A 23,076-nucleotide genomic window follows, 5' to 3' on the forward strand; every position below is an offset into this window, starting at 1 on the left:
AGTTTGAGTACTTCAAATGTGCTCCTTTAATTTAATGCATATTAGAGTAGGAAATGTAACGATCTTTCGCATAGGTTTCATTAACATTTTATTTTCGATGCGTACACGATGATTTTTATTCTAAATTAATGATTTTGATCGATGGTAGATATCCGAGGAATCTCTGTGAATAATGTAGTTCTCCGCTGTGTACTGCTGCGACATCTATCACTGTTTTATGCAACCAAGTCCTTCGGATGGAATGAAGAACTGCACCGGTTGTGTATTGCTCTGCACAACAGAAATACATGATGCAGTTTAAACGATTGCAGAACATATGAAATTGCGTGAGTACTTTTATACATTTTTAACTCGATTATAGTGTAATTACTATGTATGATTTTCCAAATAGGTATTAAAGGACGCAACTAAGTTGTTAGCCCTTTTACAATTAAAAAAAAACTAACTTGTTATAATGGATGACGTATATAAACTTTACAATAACAATGCATCACCAAAGGTGCATATCAAGGAATACTTCGACAATTATTTGAAACTAATATCGTCTACCAATTGCTTTATACCATTGAAAAGAAACTCGAAAGATATTATGGCCTTGATGGGAGTCGAACTTGAAGAAGAAGAGATGTCTATGTTAACAAGCTACTGCAGGTTACTACTGTTCATTACTTACATATATATTTTGATCCTTCAAAATGTTTCTTAACGGTAAAAAATATATTCATTCTAGCGTTGATAATTTAACAGTGGAAGGAGAATTGCCAAAAATGGCTAATAATAGAAAAATGAGAAAGAAAGGAACATTTGATCCTCAAGAACCAGAAGACATAGACTTAAAAACCATTCAGAATCTAAGGCAAAGACTGAAACTAGACATGAAACGACCTTCTTATAAATATCAGAGCGAAATATTCATCGTAAGAATATTCTGTTTAAAGTGAAGACAAGAATTGCCATCTTTTGGATAGATATATATCTTTTTCTGTTCCAGAATTATCCCAAAACCGATGAAACAAGTAAAGTTTGTATTTTACCTGGTCAAGATATCCTTGTCTTCGTTAGGATTTATCGCCCTTTTATGCATCGTTCAAAAAATGGACCAAAGAAGGAATGTGACGCGTTACTTCACTTGAGTCATGTTTTAGCTGTATTAGGATCTCAAACATTAGCCCAGTTGAGGGATAAAATATCATGCATTGCTGATTATAGTATTTCTAAAGAGTGTAGTGAAAACTTGGACAATGCAATAGGACCTATGGCAAAGGCATTATATTTTATAATATTGTATAGCATTTAAATAATTGCCTTCCACACATAATTTAAGCCAGTGTTCTTTACCATAGGACGTTTACAAATCAGGATTCTTTTTTATTGAAGACACTTTTTATAATGATACCAGAGACCCAGCAAACATCGACTATAGTAGAGTAATCAGAGAATGGGCACAAAGAAGACCAAAATTGGGACCTTTTAAAACTGCTGCAATGGAAGAGTGCAGAATAGATTCATTGTGTCTAAGATTTGGCTTCCCATGGGTGTACAAGCACCAAGGTGGTTGTGAACATTTAATTGTGTTTAGTGACGCTAGGTAATCTAATTTCATTGTATATAGAGTGTTTCTAAAACAGTTTTTATATGTATCAGATTTAATTATTTTTCTATCTTTTTTAGATTAGTTAGCTGTGATGATGATTTAGCGATAATCAAATATCCAAAGACAGTCAGATTGAGACCTACATTCTCTAGATTCTGCATGATATGTGGTGTGTACAGTGTTCAATGGATTACGCTGGAGCATGAGAGAATACCGCATAATCCTTGTTACTTTTGTGATACGTGTTTCAAGTCTTACAATTATATTGACGGTAAAAAAGTAGGGAAATTCGAAGCGTACGCGTATCCGCGAAACATCGAAGCTGTAAAAGGAAAAATAGAGATATGAAATTTCGTATCAAAAAATGAATCATTTTATTGAAGATCTCAAAGAATACAATTTTCTCAAATTCTCCTTCGCGCTGCTTAATTCTGGTTTAATTTCTAGCGCTTTTTTATACATATTTTCCGCTTCGTCAAGTTTATTCCATCTGTGATATAGGACACCCAAGTTCGTATAAAACATGGCGTCACGAGGATTTTTTGATATTGCATTTTTAAAGTGCATTTCCGCCTCCACAAAATTTCCAGCTTTTCCTAATATATTTGCAATATTAAAATGGACAGAGGCGTCGTGCGGTAGAAATTGTAAAGCTTGATTCGCTATTTTGAGGGCGTCCTCGCGCATACCTGTAAAAGCATACGTACTGTATTCACGTCGTCGTACAAATAATCTTATTATATACCTAAATCGTCAAGAAGTAATATCATATTGGTCCATGCTCTTCTATGCGTGTTTCTTTGTCTGGTAGCAGATTCCCAAGCTTTCAAAGCTTTATCATAATTTTTCTGTTCCAAGTACTGCAATATAGCCATAGTTGGAATTTACACGGTCACTTTTTTGTTTTTAATATTTAATTCATATTACTGACCAGCACACCCAAGTTATAAAAACAATCGGGGTATTTGCTTCTATGCGACAGTGCAGTTAAATAACATTTCTCTGATTCTTTATACTTCTTTAGCGCCGATAAAACGATGCCTAAATTCATCCACGCTGTGGCAAAGTCCTCCCTAAAACTCATAACTTAGTGGCACTATATCTTTAACGTGATTGTACAAAACCTTTTATTCCCATTAGACATCGAATAATCAGACTTACTGTAACTCGATAGCTCGCTTAAACAAAGCTTCCGCTTCTGAATACTTTCCTTGATCTTTTCGTAAATTCCCAAGATTGTTCATAGCTTGAGCATACGTGGGATTCAGTCTGCTCTCGACAAGTATTCAAATTATCATATTATTCTTTATTTATTTTATATGGACAGCCCTCCTACAACACCTTTTCAATGATGGTGTTTTAGGAGGGTTTGTACTTTTGTTAATATTATGTACATACTTTAAAGCTTCCTCGTACTCGTATTGCGCGAACGTAGCGTTGCCAGCATCGGCAGCATTTTTCGCAATATTGTAGTGCACTTTAGCGTTTAACGGGCAAACATGTAATGCTGATTTGAAGAGCGTGGTTTCAGTTTTCCATTGTTCGCTTCTTATCCACGACCGTGCGAAGAATAACGAAATCAACGTTACGTATGCCAACAATAAATATTGTATAGAAACACGATTACAAAGCTTTTGTAATCCGATTATAAGTAACAGACAATATCCGGCAGAGGGAATGTATAGCGTTCTCTCCGCCAAAACAAAGCCAACATTAAAAAATACATTGCTGGCTGGTAAAAATGGAACAATGAGCATTGTCAATCCCATAATCGTGTGTCTACGATGTAAAGAATGTTCGTACTGTTTCATGTTAAATATTTTGTACATTTTGTGAAATATATAAATACCTCAAAAACTCGTCTTGATAGGAATTAAACATGTGTACAAACATTGTACCAAGTATTAGCCAGAATAACAGAACAAAAAGTACTCTGTTCTCAATGGATGTGATTAATGGTATACAACCCATCGACCAATCGAAACATAGCCACACAGGGCATATTAATAGCCATACATTCAAACAATAAATATAACTGTAATTTAGCATTCGTAAAAATGCATTGCGCATAAATGATGCTGGGTTATCTACAGGCTGAAAAGTTGGGGCTTTAAATCCCATAATGCTGAATCTTGAGATTATAAGTATTAGACTAGTCGCGCAAAGTATAAAAATTCTGATTAATAATTTTCGTCTTTGCCGTATGAAATCCTTTATTTGCCCATAAGAATGTCTCGATCTTATAACCGAGATTATACTATACGGGAATAGTTTATTTACTATTACTATATCATATATACAACAAATTCCCTGAAAACAGATATTATTACTATCGTTATCATTCATTAACGCATGAATAATGATGTCTCACCACTGCAGTAATTCCTGTTTCTTTGCACAGCATCGCAGTTGCAATAGATATAATACAACCGCACATACTGAACCATCTATACACTAATCTCCTCGCATAAATTGAATAATAATAGAATATAATGGATACCCACATGAATAGAGCGCATAATAATTCTGCTCTACCTACAATACCTGAAACCTATGCATTTAAATAGATTAAAGTATAAACAGTTTGAGAGGAAGAAATAAAATGATTCAATTGTTATAACATACAGCTTCTGTATGTATCGGATGAACAGCAAACAATGCAGTGGCATAAAATGCAATGGTCCTTTCCCTGGTTCCCAAAAGAATATTGAATACTGGTAACATTAACATAGAAACGATGATATGAAGTATTATATTCACAATATGATAATCCTGAGCTATCAAACTTCCGCGAAGCCAAAAGTGTAATCTACAATTATCAGAATCTAGTTCCAACAAACATTTAATTATATATTTGGTTATTCTGAATGCATACCTAAAGGACAAGATTGTAAATGGTCTATACGACTTGTGACTTTGCTTGTACGTCAGTCTTGTACCCCAAAAATCGTTTTTAAATACATCTATTAAAGGGCTGGTTTGTACATCTTCGTTATGGACAATGGCTTCAGAATCGTCGAATACAAATTCACCATTGTAACTATTTACAAAGCACAGAGATAATGCAACAATTATAATTAATGAAAATGATAGCGGTACATCTGAAAGGAATTGAATTATTATTCATACTGCACGACGATGGGTGATACGTAATAAAGATTCATTAAGGTTCACCTGGCAGTGAAGTACTCGTTTTTAAAGACATATTGTCTTTTGCTTAAATTAAGCTTATCGAACATACAATTCGAACATTTACATGTCTGCAATTTAATTTAAAGCCACTGTACTTTTGTACTTTAGACATAACAATATTTCTGCTTAAATAGTCCAGATGCTCGCGAGTTTTCTAGTATTTTTACATCAACTTTGTGGTTACCGATTTCGTATAGAATACGCTTGCAACATAAGAGGGGTTAGAATTGCAATTGAATTTTATTATTTCCCATAATTCAGAAAGAGGAATAATTTACGTAATTCCAATTTCTTATTATATTAAGCATCTTCCAGTAAAATATAATATACATTATAATATAATGAATTTAAATAAATCATAATTGTGTTTTAAATTTGCCGCAGAAATCGAGCAATAGTGGCGCCATCTCTGTGAAAAGTGCTGAAACTACTCGCGCACCGTTATCGGCAGCGAAGTGAACTACCGCGCTGGTGGCGCCATCTCTCGGAAAAGTGGTGAACTAACGGGCGCAATAGTTTCAGCTGTCGCCACAGAGATGGCGCTAGTGCTTTAGTAGTTCACTTCGCTGCCGATAACGGTGCGCGAGTAGTTTCAGCACTTTTCACAGAGATGGCGCCACCAGTCTTTCGATAGACTACTTTGCAATAGGTAATGCGTGGACCAGTTTCAGCACTTTTTACAGAGATGGCGCCACTATTGTTCGAGTTGTGCGGCAAACTTAAGATTCATTCGAATGCATATTTCAGCAATTTTTAAACAGTAAAATTACCACGTTAGAAAGGGAAGTAAGGAAACAGTTCTTTTACCATTCATTTTTATTAACTTGCAAAATTACCTTAGTTATCTACTCATGCACAGATAAAATATATAAATAAAAATGTAGGTAAATGGTAAACATGAGTCTATTTATCGAGACTGTCTAAGCACGTACGTGCGATATTGAACCACGAGTTCGATTTCCCTACGAAAATAATAATAATAATCGTTGCTTCCTCTTCTCTTCGCCAAGAAGATACGAAATCGTGGCGTGACGCGTGCTCGACTTAAGAAATCGCGTAACAGATCGCTAGAACAATGGTATAAACCTATCATGGATTAATGAATAAATATATAACAATTGAAAACATGGCCAAATGCAATGACGAATAATATAACCAGATCTACGCCTCGTCCACCATTCGCGTCTGCAAAACCCCCGTTTAAATGGAAACTCGATACGCGCTACGTTGTCACGATGAGAAACTCTACTAAGAGATATGCACATATATATACATACATACGGTAAAAAAAAAGAAAAAAAACGAATCATAACGAGCTATATAAAAGATACAACTGTAAGTGTTAATAGTAACATCTTTGGACAGTCAACAAAAGCGATCACTCGCGAGCAAAAACGATTCCCCGTAGGGCGCAACAGAGAAATTTAATAACTTCCACGGTAAACGTTAATCTCACATTCCGAAAACCGCGATTACTTCCTAACTTTTATCCCTTCCACGGGAATTCGATCGTGGTATCTTTTACCAAACGAGAAAGAAAACGATTTCATCTTTAACGTTGTTCGCAAAGCATCGACGTTTTAAGTTCGTCAAACGAAAGGGTCGAACGATACACGACGAAATTCACGAGTTCGATTCCGCGAAACATCTCCCTACCATTGTACGTGTTCCTTTCTCTTTTCTGTTCGATCGTGAAAATCCGTCGACGTAAAGGAAGACGCGTGCCTCGCGTTTTAAATCTATCGACACTTGGTAACGAATTCTTGATAAACGATTTAAAGAGAAAGAAGGACACGGTTGTTAATCCATTCACCGCCAACTCACGAGATATCTCGTGGTGAACGTGTGTGTACGAAAAAACCTGCAAACTTACGAGATATCTCGAACTCTGCGTTACAAATTCGCCACGGAATAAGTGTAAACTTAATAAATAAAATCTTGGCGCTCACAATAAAACTATCTGATCTGTCTGAGGCAGTGAATGGGTTAAAACAGCCAGCTGACACGCAAACAAATCTAACAGATAGACAAAACAGCAACAAGAACGACGCGTAATCGTGTTTCGCGTTCAGTACCGATCGTAGCACCGTTCGTTTCTTTTCTCTTTATGGAAATATTTAATTCTGGAACGATATGTCTTTAATATGTTTAAAGTACTCGCGAAATATCTGTAGAAAGACGAAACGTTCGCAATAAAGTCCTCCTTAAAAACATCCTCGTTATTACGTTCAATATGGAAATAATTTATCCGTAATACGGACCAGGATTAAATATCCTTTACGGCAAGGAATTTTCCATCCGCGTTTTATCCACGTCGCTCGCAATTCGCCGGTCGTTAACTAACAAGTAACACGAAAAAGTAGCTAAAATTATCTCGCCGTCTCACGTGGTCTTCGTTATGTGAATTATAGCACACATTTCGACTAGAGTAATATTGTATATATATATATGTATATGTATATATAATACGCAGTTAAAATTAAATCTCATGAACGAAATTATTATATATATATATATATATACATAAATTCCAGCAGTCTTGGCGGCTCAAGCAGAAATCGTTGGAAATCAATTGTACCCTGATACTATCCGAAAGTACATTCGCGATCAGAAATAATACGTCGTATACCACTGGCACAATTAACCATTTAATGGAACAACAGGACATATAGAATCCACGCGGAAATAAAATCTGACCAGCGGCCAATTTAACAGTAACAATTAAGAGGCGTTCAAGAGATATTAAGAGACAACAGGGTACAACTCGCTCTGTCTCGAAGCGATCGCAAATCAGAATCGAGCCGCGCTCTAACAGTCCCTCGCTGCGGCTCGGTAAACGCTCTCTCAACTAAATCTTACCACACGCTCTTCAACGATCGTCTACAAACAGTGTACGCATTCTTCATGGCGTTTTCCCAACGAAAAGGAACCTAAAAATAGAGCCTCCTAGCATTCGTCGTTGGGAGGTTGCACACTTTCAACCATGATACCTTAACAACCAGTTAAAAAGTATTATACATAAAATCTTTGTCAGCTTATTCAAAGTAATTAAAAAAAGAAGAAGAAGAAGAAGAAGAAGAAAGAAGAAGAGAGAAAAACAAATCGATATCCTGAATGCATCGTTTCGAGGAGAACACTGTGTAAAGCAACTTTAACTTGACTTATAAAAAGCTACATCCAGCAAACGTCCAGCGAACTCCTCGGAATCTCGAAACAAATGTCGCTAAGGACCGTAAAAATGAGGATGTGTATCCCATCGCGTTCACGGTTTCTCTGTTTCCTCGTTCTCCGCTTTACCTTCGCGTTGAAGATAAACAGAACACGTCTCGTCTTTGGCTTAGTTTTCATAATTTTGCAAGAGACTGTCCGGTGAACGCGTTGGAAAAGAGACAGCGGTCGCGGAGTTGCAGTCCGCGCGACTGTTGAAAATAAAGAAGGGGACTCGCACTCGCGTTACGAGTATTATATCGGGCTCGAGTTAGTCGAATACTTTACCGATACGATCTCGCTCGATCCCACGAATCTTTCTCAGGGCCGTGTAATACTTTGCGTACGGTGTAACGTCTACAGCTTAGAAGACGATTACGCGGGGGTAACTGGTACCCGCTTGCTCGCGAATCCAACGTCGATCGACGTCCTCCGACGCGCAATTTCCAGTTTGTTGCAGCCTCGAGCTGTGGATCCTCTTCTTTCAGAGTAACTAGCGGAATCTCACGTATTTTATTTCTCTCTCTCTCTCTCTATCTATCTAAAAAATAATTCTCTTTGTGCTAGAATGAAAAACGATAGTTCACCAGGATGAAATATGTTTGGAGAATTGACTGATTCAATTTTTTCAGTTCCTAAAGCTACCGTTGCTTCAGTTTCTTATAAACGGCTGCAGCAATTGAAAGACCCGCATTTTTGTCAAGTAACTCTCTCTCTCTTTCTCTCTCTCTCTCTCTCGCTTTCACTCTCTCGCTCGCGTTAAGTAAAAATAAGGGTCCATGATTTGCCGTCTATTTACAACGTGAAGTACACAATATGTATATCGTAGAGAGATTGAACAATGACGTTTGGCTTATCACACTTCACCGTGCCGTGGCTCAATTCTTTCTCCCGACTGTTCATAGTCACGGATCGATTCGGTGCATCGAGGCTTCTCGGTTTCGCAGTAGACCGCTCGACGTTTCCCGGTTCGACCATCCTTCTACCTCGAACGATTAAAAATGTCTAGTTTTTAAAAAAATCTCCAGTTCCGTCGCGTCGAGACGGTTCTAAGGTAGCGCAAGCATATCTTCGCCGCGGCAGAATGTTAAAACCAACGATCCTTGGGTATCTTTGTACTTCAGAGAGGCGACTCGAGCCTGATCACCGAACGGATTCGTATCCAATGATTCAGCGCGCTCGTCGAGACTTATTTTCTCATGATATATATGTGTGAATGGCTGTTCAGAAGAGATTACACGACACTCCTACTAAATGGAAAACAACTACGCGTTTAGACTACTAAATTGCCTCCGGAAAAGAGGCGCGATTCCTCGCCCGTTCTTTGCTTCTTCCTTCTCGTTTTTCCTCCGTCTCGAATTAGTTATCGCTCTCGGCGTAATCGTCACTATCACCACTATCGTAGTACTGGCTTCTGTTCGACTGTTGGCGGATAGAGTCCGACGGATTGATCGCGTGCAAATCGTCCGAGTAACCATGAGGATGGAGGTCCGTACCTTGAAGCATATCTACGGACTCGCCGTCGAGAATATCCAGGTTTTGGGAAAACACGTCCTCGGACATGGAATCGTTCGACCTACGAAAAATTTTCTTTTAATGGAACTCTCATTTAGCACGGTCGCGCGCTTGCTTAATCGTAAGACTATGCACGTGTAAACGACTCATCTACAGCGCTCTACGAAAGAACGTAAAAGTGTCGAAGGCTTGATTAGTGTCGATTAAAAAAAGAAGAAAAAAAAACGATGCGAATCAAGGATGATACTTTAGTGGAAGCGGAAAAAACAAAATACCTAGAAAGGCGAACAATTACGAAAGAATGGCGCAATAGGGCATTTAAAATTCAATCGTAGGATCTGACTCTTGACTGGCGAACGTATAACGTGTTTTTTTATGTTCCCGAACGTTTCCTTTTCAGCGAACAATTGCAAATCTATGTCTCTCGAACGGTGTTAATTATAGTCGACGAGCAATCTCGGTCACGTTGAGCTAATGAAAAGTTAAACGGCAGGGGAAATGGAAAGAAAATGAAAAATGGAAAAGGACGCAAGCTGTTAGCCGACTCTCTAAATCAATACATTATGCATAGACGGGCGTCGTGCATCACTGTACCATGCAATTCTTGTTTCGTTTACTTACTGAGCTGCAGATGATGGTTACATTTCATCATCACACAGCCTGCAACAAACGCATAGATCGCACCATTGTCATTACGGTCAGAGTACAAGGTGAAATTGTTAGATCCCGCATTAACGTCCTATCTCTAATGACAACGCATGCCGCAATTCGAAAGCTACGAGTTTCGTTTCATCGCCCGAAACGATTAGCAACAACTTTCCAGTTCAACTACGGGACCAATTCGTCTGCTTGCACTGCATGATGTCGTTCAGTGCATATTACAATAGAGTTTCTAAACAATCGATCCTCAATGCCTGATACTCTCCGAATCTTTCGCCTCCGTTTGATAAACAGTATGCAGTATTAATAACACTGATGCTCATTAGTGAGTGGCGATAAAAGCGATGTTCATGTATCCATATTCAGGCAAAAATCGTTAATTACATTTCCCCTTGGAACGAGAATAAATAATACAATTTTCACGAATCTTGTCTCTCGAATTATCGAACAGCACGAGTCTATGAATTCTGACTGAACATGTCCCATATGGTTTGGATGAATTGTGCACGATTATCAGTCGAATAAAAATCGATACTTACATCTGCTCGTTCTGTTCGTTACCGCTCTCCTCGGTGACCAACAGCTCGTACTCCTCCGCAGCGAATCGATCCCAATCCGATAGCTGTTACAAACGAAACGAATAAAATGTAACACATACAGTAACGGATATACAACGATCTCTAAGCCTTTTTACCTCGTGACCATCAGGGTCGTGCTCCCTGGCAGATGCAAATGGATCCCTCTGCTCGTGATCCAGGTACTTCTCGAGGTTGAAAAACGTGTCGAAGAAGATCGAGGTCATCTTACACCTCTTCAAATCGCTCAGCGATATCTTTCCCGGTGTCGCAGGTTTGATCATATCCAACATCTACACGAAGTCGCGGAGGAATTTAATGAAATGGTAAAAAATAATATTATGGGTGTGTACAATGTGTTTAATACTTAATTTACCTGACAGAGACAATCCTCGAACGGTAACGTTTCCAGTCCAATCGCCTCCATACGATGTAACTGTTCCTCGTAGAAATACTCCAGTTCGTACATCGATAAATATCCATCGCCATCGAGGTCCATGCATCTATCGATCGTTCCAAATGAACCACCCATTATTCGCATATGCACACACGTGTAGAGTATTGAAAATATTTATTGCATCACTGGCTATAATTATCACATGGTACTAGGAAAATGTTGTAACGCTGTTTCTTTTGTAATCGCAAACGATTCGCTATTATCCTGAGCAAACAAGTTAAATGCGACTCGTTCTATCGATCGAGCCGTCGTAAAAGTACGCGTTACGTTTAATTGCAGATGCGACAAATACTTTCGGTCATTGCGGCTCGAGCGGTGCCACGTTTTACCTGAACCAATACTCGATGGCGGTCGGGTGATTCTTGTCTTCCTCGCTTAAGAGGAACCAGACGAATTCCGTGTAGCTCATCTTGTCCTGAGGCTGTTGAACGCCGTTCCCGCTTCTCACACCGCCCCTGGTCACCGCGCCACTGAATATTCTTGCGATCATACGCTTCGAGAGCGCTGAAACAGCAGTTGGGTATTGTCAAGAACGAGATGGAATCAATGGCAACGAGGCAGGAACGAGGCTGCGGGTCTCTCGTTCTCACCGTGATCGTTGTGCTTGGTGAGGTCCGTCTTGTCGATGAAGAGGTCGTGATCTCGGTCGAGCTCCCAGAATTTGCAGTAGATCACGTAGAAGTGCTCGTAGCTGAAGTAGGCGGTCACTTGGTTGATGTCTTCCTCGTGCTCGAGGATCGCGATCACCGACAGCAGGTTGCTTCTTCGTAGCTCCGCGACGGAGATTCGTCCGCTCCAGCTTCGGTTCACGCAGTAGAATATCCTGGCGATCACCTGTCGAGCCAAGCGTGCGTCAAGCGACCAACTCGTGTAAGGATGCACCGCGTTAACTACCGCGTTCAATATTGAACGTTCAAACACGAGCGATTATCGTGTAAATATAGAAGCTGGTCGAGCCGAGGAGGAAAGTAAAAAAAAGATTCCAGCTGTTGAGCAATCAGTGTCGATCTCGAGCAAAGCGAAGCGTACAATGCCGGCTCGTTTAGATGATTTTTCAATGACCAACGCGCGCGATAATTGCTCGAGGCGAGCACGATCGTTCTGAATAATTCAAGACGATCCGCAGCTAGAGTAGTCGGCGTAAACGGCCTGTCCTCCGTGGAATCTTTCTCCGCTCTCTATCCGTCGCTGTCTCTCTTTCTGGTGTAAGAGAAACAACCTGCAAATATTTATCGCGAATACGAACCGTGTGTACGTAGCGTGAATGGAACTCTGTAGCCTCTTTGAGGAAAACTAAACCGGGATGGGTCTCGACGACGTCTTGCACCAGCGGTATCAAATCCTCCGGCAGTATATTGTTCCTCTGGCCCCGCGTTGTGATCCTGATAAACTTGCTCGCCGCGTCGTGGTGGGTGTTCGACACACTGAAAACAAACGACCGTACAATTTTCGCTAAACTCGCAGAATGGAATAGAATAACGTAGCTACAGGGTCACGTTCGCTTTCGCCTTAGACTTAGACGGAGATCTTTAAACGCGGCTGATTCAACAACAAAGTGTTTCATGTAAACGTTGCGTGATTCGATGCGACGAGGGTAGTCGGTCTTCGTAGCAAGTTCCCACGCTCAGGGACGAACTTTCCACGGATTTTCGACGGCGGTAGAATGCTTACTCTTTCCAGAATTCAAGGAACGCGTTCATCTCGACGTAGCCAGTCTGATCTCCTCCAGCCGCGAGGAAAAGCGGCACCTTCCAGTAGAGCGGCAAGTCGCATGCCTGCAAGACAAATCGCACGCCTTTGTACACGGCTGTTCCCAGGTATTGGTACCCGGGGAGTTACGGCTTTCCCACGTGGGATCGCAGCCCACGTGAGAGAGAAACGAGCGGTCAAGATCGAAAATCGCGGTTAGAACAGGCGAGCCGATTCTCGTACCTTGGTGATCGTATGAAACTGGGCCCGAGTGGCACGGTGACCAGGCAGACTCTGAAAAGCGGCGGTGATCCTCGCGATGGTTGCCTCCACTTGCGACAACGGCAACGGCTTTCCTCCGGGGAAGTAAAATCTGCAAGTATTCGAGGTATACCACGCGTTAGCCACCGTTCGAATGGTTGCACGTTGCTGCATCGTTATATACGGTTTTGATCAGACGTTTACCGTGGTATGTGAACGTTTCTGTTCGCTTTCACGTGCCTCTGGAGTGTCGTGTGTGGCGGCAAGCTCTTTTGCTGTGTCTTGTCTTTCGCGTACGTCTAGAACCAACAAGCATCGTTCCGGGGAGACCTGACTGGGGATCGTGGAAAGTGGCAAAATCGCAGCCGATCGATTCCCGTTGACACGGTTGCGATTTTGCATCGTTCGCGACAGAGTCGAGTATATTAAAGCTCTACTAAAAGTAACACCTCTTCTCCTCTTTTACTTTTTCTTTTCTGATCGATAAAGACGCTCTCGTGTGATCATAAAAAGGTATATCTATAGGTATATCCGTGAAGTTATTCAGCTCGTTCTTTTTTTAAATGCGTGTCAGTGAGGATCCATTCGCGGCGTGTGTTTAAAAGAGGTAGCGTGGCTGCGAGAGTACGCTGTAATAAAAATTTTCGAAACTATCGTCGAAGAACGGTTTCGTCGAGAGAGAATTTCAAGGATGATTCACCGAAGCTCGGATCGTTTCTTCTGCAGAAATCGATGCTAGAAAATGCGGTTACTTACGGAACGATCCCGCAAAGAATTACTTAATCACGCGATACGAAGCTCTCGAACGCAGACGTTGAAACGAAGATTAGCTCTGTTTATTTTGTACATCGTTTAATACCCGTTCATTACATAAGTCCGTTCGATCGTATTACAAAGAGGAGGCACACGACGAGCCACGATTCCGATCTCGTTACACTGTTCGAGCTTCTGGTTACGAGCGATCGACGCGGCTCCCCCGGTGGTGTCCGATCGATCGCCCCGACGAATCGGAATAATTTCACGCTTCTTCGAAACGGCCGCGCTCTGGGTGCTCAAGGTATCGCCGCATCAAGGACACGACATCCTGTTACGCGACGCCAAGGATCCGAGGAATGCAAAGAGGCCGGCCAACGCGGCTAATGCATCGCCTCGCCCGTCTCTGACTACGGTTACATCACGAGCCTCCTATAGCTGTTGTTCTACCGACATCACGGCCACTAGAACGGAGGAGAATCTTTCCACGTGCTTAGCTGTTTACCAGCCACCGCGGTGTATTTGCGATCTATCAACGTTTACAGCCACGAGAAATCCAAGGAAGAAACTGGACGCGTCCGTCGAATCGAAACGAAGGAAAATGTCTGAAACGTTTAATGGGACGTAGCGAAGGGGTGGACGGTGTTAATGATCGCCGGAAATAGTAACAAGGCCAACGACAGCTGCGGCAATAATAGGCGGGTGGAAAAAGCACCGCGCGCAATAAAAATAGCTGGCTAACTTCTTCGATGGAATCCGTTTAAGGAAGAGATCGATAACGCACGTTCCGCGGAGCGAAAATAAGGGAACGTCCGCTCGAGCAACCGTTGCTGTAATCGTTTGGTAGCCCCTCCTGGTCGGACGGATCTACCGCGTCAACTGGTGAACGCGAACAGCGTGGATCCCTCTTCCTGATTCTTCGACGAACGATCATTATCGAATCGAGAAACAACGAGACTGCGATACGTGTGGCCAGCGTGTTTCGAAACAGACGGAGGAACTAGGTGTTCTAAGTAGCGTGTCCTAAATACGTTCTAGTGGTGGTATATATAGGTAGAGACTACTCGAAACTACTTTTTCGCTTTCTTTTTAAGGTAATTAAATGTGGGAAGGGGTGAGAGGTGTTTGCTTAGGCGTACACGCGAGGCATCGAGCAACGCGGCGATCGATCCCAGCCGCGATGCGATCCGTTGGAAAATCCCGAAACGGGTCGGTTCCACGTCCCGTGACATTGGGACGGATTAGACGATACGGTCGGCGCAATAATTGCGGCCACTGTTTGGCACGGTCTGCTGCGTGACACACGGGATACCGTCAATCAGCGTTCCAATTGACATCGCGATATTCGACTGCGCCTCCCGATCCAAGCCCTAGGTTCTGCCAACCGACCAAGGACCACTCGCCTCGATACTAAACACTTGACCTTCGCCGCTCGGCCAGAGCTACGGTATTTTCATTCAATTTTATACCACTTTGATCGACGTCCCCTCTCGACGCATACAAGAGACGGCCGGCCCGTAAACATATTTCAAATTAATTGGAGCCCGGGCCCCGATGAAAGACCGGCGTTTCGTCGAGCTCTCGATTCAATCGGATGTTCTTGCGAGGCCTGGAAAGAAAGTTGAGGAGAACTGCGGAGAAATGCGGCAAGGAGGGAGCCTAATTCCTTGATTGGATTCATCGAGAGCTTCGCGACCAAGTGGGGGCAGCAGGTTGTTCTATGTTGCCTCGCGACTCGGATACTTCAATTTGAATTTCAATTTTACCGCTCGAATTTGAATATCGTTATCGCGCCCTTATTACACCTAGCCCATGTTAGCCGCGACACGTCCCGTTCGTTAATTACATATTCGTATTCTTGTAATCGATAACTCGTTCGCTGTTACACTGAATGTTCGACATTGAAATTCGAATCTCGAGCGACGCGGCGGAAATCTGAATGTTTGCACTCGAGTAGAAATTATAAGGGGAAACTTGCGTATCGTTAAGGATCATTCAACGGTGAAGCGTTTTCTTCCTGGTTAGCATTATTCTAACGAGTCTTACTCAGACGTTCGCGGCGAACTTTCCTGCCTGGAGTGCTGCCGCTTTTCAGCCATAAGCGGCGATAGAGTTGGCCGAGCTCGACTCCAAGGCGACTGTCGACGGCCTTTTAAAATCTAGCACGGTATTCCAATATGGAACGGCCACAATGAGTCAGTCAGTCGTCGCGGATATTCGCCTCGCGAGAACGATTTCTCGGCGTTAACCCGAAGGGCGCCGCCGAACTTTTTCCTATTTTCCTCTTACCCTCCTCCCCGACCGATCTCACGACTCTGCTCCCGTATCGTCTCGTTTCTCCATATGCGGCGATTACGAACCGCGATGCAACGTACCGTCGTCACCGTCGTTCTTTCCAGTCGGAATTTTAATTACCCGATACCTGGAACCTTGCCTGGCCGCGTGATCGCCTTAAGCTCACCGGGTTCTATCGTCGAATTAATCTCTTCTGGTAATTTCGAACGAGATCGTCTATTCCAGTAATCCTCCGTCAACGTGACCGACCATAACTCGGCTACCGTACGCCTCTAATGACCAAGCAAAGCCATGGACCACCACCACCACGTGCGATAAATGACAACAAAGCGAACGTCCCGGGTACGAGTGTTGCTCAAGCCCGCGCGAGAGCACGAGGATGAGAGGCGGAGAGCCGTCCGTTTCCACTTATGGCCATGGTGGTCCGCTTTATTCCTCCTTTTTCGAGGTCGAACAGCATCAATCGTAACGAAAACCGAGCAGTGACTCAGCGTGGACCAAACGGACGAGACGCGCCGCGCGTTCCACCGCGACGATTAAATTAATCGAGCCGTCCCCACGGCCGCCGCGCGTCTTTCTTTCATCCACTGAAATCCCCTTTTCCTTCTGGCGTAACTCTCGCTTTAAACGGTTAATAGCCGCGAAAAGTGGCGGCGTGAACCAGCGTTCGCCATATGGAAAGAGAAACTCTCTCTCTCTCTCTCTCTCTTTTGCGCGCACGGTTCTCAAGGATATGAAAATAATCTGGCGCTTCGAAGAGGCAACAAACCGCCGCCATCGATTTCTGGTCAGCCGGACCGGGCTTCCACTGTTGGCCGGTTCCTTTTAAAAAGATGAACTGCGTCAGGGTTCCTTTATGCCCGTCGAGGATGCAACGCGAGGAGAGCAGAGTGGCAGGGGAATCGATGCAGCCTTTGCACTCTCGCCGCATCCATAAATATCCGCGTGTTTCTCGGTTGTTCCATGCGCGACGGAATCCCGGCTATTTTATCATCGCGCCTCCGTTGTTACTCCATATTCGACAATTTCTGCGCGTTTACCGCGAACAATACGCGCTGGGACGCGACGTTCGATTCAATTTCACCGTATCAACTCGATAATTATCTCGAATTAATACGAGACTTCAAACGCCGATGGCACCGGGAGGAATTTCTTTGAGCAAAGCCGATCTCAAAGCACAATGGGAACGCAATAACCGTTTAATAACAACGCCAGAGCCAAGCCCTCGGGCCACGTGCATTGTTCGAGCGTTGTGCAACGCCATGTTGGAGAACCGTGGCTTATCATCAGCGCGCGGGCTAGCGATTACCACGATCTATCGCTACCTGAAGAAGATTCATTGATTGAGATTACAAGCTTCCGTGGTTCTCGACAGACCCTGACAGGAATGGATATATTACTTCGGACAGGTGTTGACGGGGATCGTCGAAGGCGAATGTAGGCTAAGGAAGGCTGACGGACGCACTCGAACCACCTATATCCGCGTTTGACTAGGAAACGCTAGAGCGATAACAGTTTTTGGCAAGCGAACCATGCCAGGTATATTCCTCCTCTTTCTGGCCCTGGTCCAGACCCGCTTCGAAACTCGCGTCGACGTTTTCTTTCTTAATCGTTCGATCGCTAAACCCGTGCTTCTCGTTGTCGTTCGATTCTGTATTTCTTGGAATGAATATTCGCGACACGTAAGAAACTTCCACAACAAATTCTTTCTACGATACGAGGTCGCTCTAAAACGGTGAAGAGATCGCGAACGACGAAGACAAGTGGTATTCGACGTTCTAACGTTGTCCATGCTCTTGGAGAACAATTTCGAAGGTGTTCCAATCAACTTACGTCGTCCGAATCGTTTGGCAAAAAGTAGATAAAAGGAATTCGATCGAACTGAACGCGACAAAGAAGAGACGCGAAGAACATCGGACGATGCTCTAAGAGAAGGCCTCGTGGCATGCAGAAACGACCTCTACGCGAAGAGATCTTGAACTCGTTTCGAGACAAAAGTACAGGAGTGCGACCGGTCGAACATCCTCCCAGGGAAGGAGGAATTTGGACGGCGACCAAAACGCTCGATATAAGCTAACCAGAGTGGCGAGAACACGCGAGAGAAGGCGCGTATTCCCGATCGCCTGTGGACTCGAAACCCACCGTCCTAACCGGCCGAATTAGACACCGTTTCCAGGAACACGTGGCTCGCCTTGCGCGATTTTCTTTATGCACACAAATCTGTTGCACAGCCTCCTGAAATTCCCGACCCGCTCTGCGTACAATTTCCGCGAACCTCTTGGAAGTCTTCGACCATACTTCTACTCTGTAACCGTGTGGCTCAATTCCATTCGAAATTACCCTCGAAACAGAATTCTTCCAAGTATCGACTGAAAAAGCAAGGGGGGAAAAAACCAACGATTCTGGATCGGTAAGCACCGATTTACCTGGGCCTTGTTCTGAACCTCGTGCCCTGTTCTCCAGGTGTTGATAGCCGGTTGCCGTGGTCCCCGTTTGTCGAGCAACAGCTCGCTCGGACACTTCTCGAAGATTAGTACGCGTTCCGCGACGGATCCTCTGGTCAGAAACGGTCTGATAGGATTGTTCCCCGTCCCGGTAGCTGCAGCAGCTCTTATGTGTTGCTTTTGTTGCGTGGTCAACTCCGGATGGGGCACTTGTTCGATTCTTGGCCTAGGAGAATTGATTCTTGGTCCCCACCTGGACGTCACGGGATCTTTCTCCTCTTTACTGGCCTCCTTATCCTTCTGTATCTCCGTTTCGAACTTGGACCTCGTGGTGGACACCAGCTGCTCCGTAGAATTGAAGGTGTTGCTCGTTCGTTGCTCCTCCAGCCTCTGCTGGGTCGGAGGGTTCTGCTGGGCCGCCCTGTATCTGACCTTCGCGTAGTCCACCACGGACATGTTGGACAGATCATCCTTGCTAAGGGTTTTCGCGTCTGGCGCGACGCTAGTATTGCTTCCAGGTGTCGCAGACACGACGTTGTTCACCATAGCGGCTGAGGCAGGCACTAGACCGCCGCCATGATGATTGTGACCGATTATTATCGGTTTAACAGGCTCCACTTTCGGTTTCTCTCGTTTTATCGCCGGTTTCTGACGAGCCAGAGGCACTGTCCTCTCCGTGGGCTCTTCCGTGATCACGGAGCCTGTCTTCAGAGCGTTTATCAGTCTTTCCTCTTCGCGAGCAACCTCGTCCAGGTAGATGCTCGAATTGGAACCGCTGTTCCTCTTCTCTTCTTTACTCGTCAACGGTTTACTTTCCTGCTGAGGAGACTTGGAGAGGTCCGCCACCCTTTTACTGTCGTTCAGTTTATTCTTCAACGGCCATGTGGTCAATCCTGAATTCATCGAAGCATCGTCAAGATTAGAAGCAGTAGGAGAAGTAATTACCGTGCTGGTCGGCCTCTTCTGCTGCACGACGATCTTCGACGGCGTTATGTCTGCTGGAAAGGTGGTCTCGATGGTCTCCAGGAATACCTCTCGGTGATGAGCGCCGGGCGTCTTCGTGGACAGTTGAGGCTTCACTATCTGGGAGGGTTTGTTAGCGAAAGGCGAGGTGGGGGACAACAAAACGTTCCCTTGTTTCGTTTTCACTTGAGCGCCAACGTTGCTATTCTTCAAGGGTGAAGTCTGCGGTTGTTGTTGCTGTTGCATCGAGTTCTTCTCGAACTTCTCCAGCGCGAACTGTATCGAGGAGGGTAAAGTTTTCGACGGTGACCTCTGCCTCGACGCGGCTATCCTAGCCTTGTCCTCCACCACGAAATTGTTCACCAGCTTCTCCAAGTTCCCGTTATCAAGATTCGGCGCTTGACTGAGGATGTCCACCGCGGTGGCGGACGTTGCGCTCGTAGGACTGGTCTTGCCGGTACTATTCACACTGTTCGACGTGGTGGTAGGCGTAAGAACACTTCCAAATTTGTCCGCCGCGGTAGCATTGCTATGGCAGTTGAGGATCTCCGTAGGCGCCAGTCCGCGACTCTTCCACGTCTGGTAGATCGCCTCCGCGTGGTCGCTGATCTGTTTCGCGATCGCGGCGATGTCCTCGTCGCCCGATGTCGAGGTGTCGGTCGGGAACTTCCGACGTAAGTCGTGCTTGGCGGTCGCTGCCATGCTTGAGCAGCGTTCCTGTCGCGTCTGCCACTGCTGGTGCAGCTGCGGATGGTGCTCGAGCAAGAAGCTCGCGGTGCGTCTGCTCAACTCGGTCGAGTGGTCCAAGACGAGCTCCGCGAGGCTCGGATCAGCCTCCAGGGGGACCACGTTCACCGGGATCGCGTAGCCGAAATGGATCGCCTGGCAGTCGATCTGCTCGCGGCCGATTCGCGACTCGTTCACCAGACAGGCGTTCAGGTCTGGACAGTGGACGACCCGACTGGGCCGTGGATCGACGGTCACAGGGACGAAGAACTCGCGTCGGGATGCGCAGACCCGACGTTCAGTCGTCTCGATTTCCACCGTCAGCTGTTGGCCGGCGGCACCTCCGGACCTCGACGCCGTCGTTTCCGTCCTGAGTCTCGTGGACGACGACAACGACGACGACGACGACGATGAAGACGGCGACGACGATGACGACGACGTTCTCGAAGATGCTTCAGCGATCAACGAGCCCACTGCTGGCATATCTCAGGCCAGCTGGCCTAAGGATCTCGTTCTCCACGGCCACGACGGAAGTCGAGCCACTGACCACGCGATCCTCGCTCCCTCTGCGTGTCCCCCCATCGTTGGCTTCCTTCTTTTCTTCTTTCGTGCGAGGCGATCGTGGTTATTTTTCACCTTCGAACGTTACGTATACCTCTTAGCGGGCATTGGATGACGGACAGAGAGGGAGGTATAGGTATTCTTGTCTGTTTGTAGACGTTACACAGGTACTCGATTGGTACGCGATAGCGAGTTCACGATGAGAGGGTACACTGTCAGCATTATATAGTTTAATTATAGACAAAGTATGTCCACTGTCACTGCGGCGGCATTCGATTCTTGATGGTCACGCGGCTGATGATGGCCGATCGAGCTACATCCTCGCGTTCTTCGGCCCTACCACGGACGTCGGCCGCAGAGTGATCTGAAAGAAGATAAATATAAATTAGTATTTATCCCACCCGATCTCGAGGTGAATGTATTTTCGGATATGATACGCGTGCTACGATGCGGCGTGGAACAGAGGAGAGATCGCGTTCTATAAATCTCACCCTTTGTCCCTGTACACGCAATTAGAAATGATTTACCGCGGCGTCCACGCCTCCGTTTGCGTGTCACTTGAATTCCACCCTACGAAATACCCTTTAATAAAAACGATAATTATATAATCGGTAAGGTCGCCGTGTCAATTGACCATCAAAACGTACGATCCCGCCCTTGATTCGCCGGTCAATTAATGAATTTAAACTAAACAAAACCTGATGTTACGTCAACGAAATGAAACTAACTCTCGTCGATTACTTACATCACAAAGAACATTTACGATCCCTTTAAGATCTTACCGAAAGCCTAATTCAATAAACATTTTGTGTTCAAAACATACAAGTGCCCATATGACTGGTGCAACGATGGCGTACGTTTCCTCGCATCGAACCTCTGAAATTCAATTAAGGTCGCGCGAAATGCCTACGAGATTTACAATTACATCATCCCGATCGATATCGTTATTTTCTTCGATTCGCAAGCTCGCTGAATCTCATCCTCGTTGAAACAGTACTTCGTCCACTCTGTCCGTTTCAATCTCTCAACGAAGTCTCGGTCCGCGTTCCCTTAGGGCCGCAAGAAAAGACAGACGACGTCCGCCAGGCTTTGTCCAAGCTAGATCACGACGTCGTATCGGTACTTTCACCCTGCATTGCTACGCGTATGCAAATGCGTGCGTACGGGCCGTGACCAGGCGTGCGTGCACAGCTACGAACGTGCTCGGGTCCCTGGAAGCCACGCACGTTTCACGTTCCTCACGTTTTTTCCTCCCCTCCCTCTCTTGTTACCCCTTACCGCGTTTCACCACCCTCTTATGCGACCAACAGAAATTTGTATTCTCAACGCGGGGCTTTCTTTGTCCCCAACTGGACGTCGCGCATTTGGCAACTCGCTGACGACTCGTCCTCGACGTCTCCCGCATTCTAGCTGCGCAGCGATGTCGAAGACTTCCCGGGTATACGCGGAGCCCGTAGCCGTGATACACCAATTTCTATGCTTTTACGTAAATCGTCGCGACGAGAGCCCGCGTGCTTTCTATTTCCGTTGATGGAGGTTGTCCCGCCTCGTCCGCGTCCCTGCCTTTTCCGTCGACTCACCGCCACGCTTTCGATACTCTCTTCCACTTTCCACGATTCTCGATTTCTCGATCCGTGACCCGCCAGGCGAGATCGCGATAGAGGCGACTCGTGTCTGATGTCACCGGTTAACTCGTCCGCGTCGCGTTATGTAAATCATCGTTATAATAATCGACCGTTTCTTTATTTAGTCGGCGAGTCTAGGAACGAAAGCTGGCGGGCCCACTGTCTCGACGTTGCCTCCGGTCGTATGCCAAGCGAATTTAATGGACGCGGCCCGTTTCCGTCGAAGCCCTCGGCGGCGTATGGTTCTGATCTACGACAACGTGTCTCGCTACACCTCTCTCGATCCTCGCCTTTATCGTAACCTGTCGGTGGATCACGCTCGCTACAAGAGTTTCAGCCATGTGCGCGCAAACTTCTCGAGACCCCTCGACATCCTCGATGTCAATGATCGCTGAAATATTCCCGGATACTTTCACGCGAAACACTCGAATCGATTCGATCGGTGGCTCGAAGAAGGAAACGAGTATTTACTCTTAAACCTCGTGCCACTTGCGAGGATAACATGAGATCTGATTAAGTCGCGCTAAGTTCTCCAGATCTCCCAATGGAAACGTTCCAT

General features: G+C 45.0%; 3 protein-coding genes across 6 annotated transcripts; 1 reads left to right on the forward strand and 2 right to left on the reverse strand.

Annotated features, from left to right (window-relative positions):
* The first annotated feature begins 434 nt into the window (after positions 1-434).
* Pbp49 (proximal sequence element A Pbp49) lies at positions 435-1,967 on the forward strand. Its single transcript, XM_076896226.1, has 5 exons — positions 435-651; positions 731-917; positions 992-1,264; positions 1,344-1,588; positions 1,672-1,967. Exons 1-5 carry the CDS (start codon positions 455-457, stop codon positions 1,940-1,942), a joined length of 1,173 nt encoding a protein of 390 aa, XP_076752341.1. The 5' UTR covers positions 435-454; the 3' UTR covers positions 1,943-1,967.
* Positions 1,951-4,983, reverse strand: LOC143424229 (protein O-mannosyl-transferase TMTC4). Of its 3 annotated transcripts, none has more exons than XM_076896163.1 (10): positions 4,769-4,983; positions 4,470-4,634; positions 4,220-4,403; positions 3,966-4,145; positions 3,444-3,904; positions 2,993-3,373; positions 2,756-2,863; positions 2,526-2,667; positions 2,340-2,454; positions 1,951-2,283 (listed from the first exon to the last, which is right to left on the reverse strand). In XM_076896163.1, exons 1-10 carry the CDS (start codon positions 4,831-4,833, stop codon positions 1,964-1,966), a joined length of 2,121 nt encoding a protein of 706 aa, XP_076752278.1. In that variant the 5' UTR covers positions 4,834-4,983; the 3' UTR covers positions 1,951-1,963. The 3 variants fall into 3 exon arrangements, with proteins under 3 accessions (XP_076752278.1, XP_076752277.1, XP_076752279.1); XM_076896162.1 differs by having other exon boundaries at positions 4,470-4,695; XM_076896164.1 differs by lacking the exon at positions 4,769-4,983 and having other exon boundaries at positions 4,220-4,419; positions 4,470-4,551.
* A 4,352-nt stretch (positions 4,984-9,335) lies between these two features.
* LOC143424224 (uncharacterized) lies at positions 9,336-20,963 on the reverse strand. Of its 2 annotated transcripts, XM_076896153.1 has the most exons (12): positions 18,625-20,963; positions 13,355-13,449; positions 13,133-13,262; positions 12,872-12,975; positions 12,447-12,624; positions 11,791-12,034; positions 11,530-11,704; positions 11,120-11,246; positions 10,863-11,036; positions 10,708-10,790; positions 10,130-10,168; positions 9,432-9,569 (listed from the first exon to the last, which is right to left on the reverse strand). In XM_076896153.1, the coding sequence occupies exons 1-11, from the start codon at positions 20,812-20,814 to the stop codon at positions 10,147-10,149; spliced, it is 3,522 nt and encodes a 1,173-aa protein (XP_076752268.1). In that variant the 5' UTR covers positions 20,815-20,963; the 3' UTR covers positions 9,432-9,569; positions 10,130-10,146. The 2 variants fall into 2 exon arrangements, with proteins under 2 accessions (XP_076752267.1, XP_076752268.1); XM_076896152.1 differs by lacking the exon at positions 10,130-10,168 and having other exon boundaries at positions 9,336-9,569.
* Between the last annotated feature and the right edge of the window lie 2,113 nt (positions 20,964-23,076).

This window comes from Xylocopa sonorina, chromosome 6, assembly GCF_050948175.1.
Source record: "Xylocopa sonorina isolate GNS202 chromosome 6, iyXylSono1_principal, whole genome shotgun sequence".
NCBI lineage: Eukaryota > Metazoa > Arthropoda > Insecta > Hymenoptera > Apidae > Xylocopa > Xylocopa sonorina.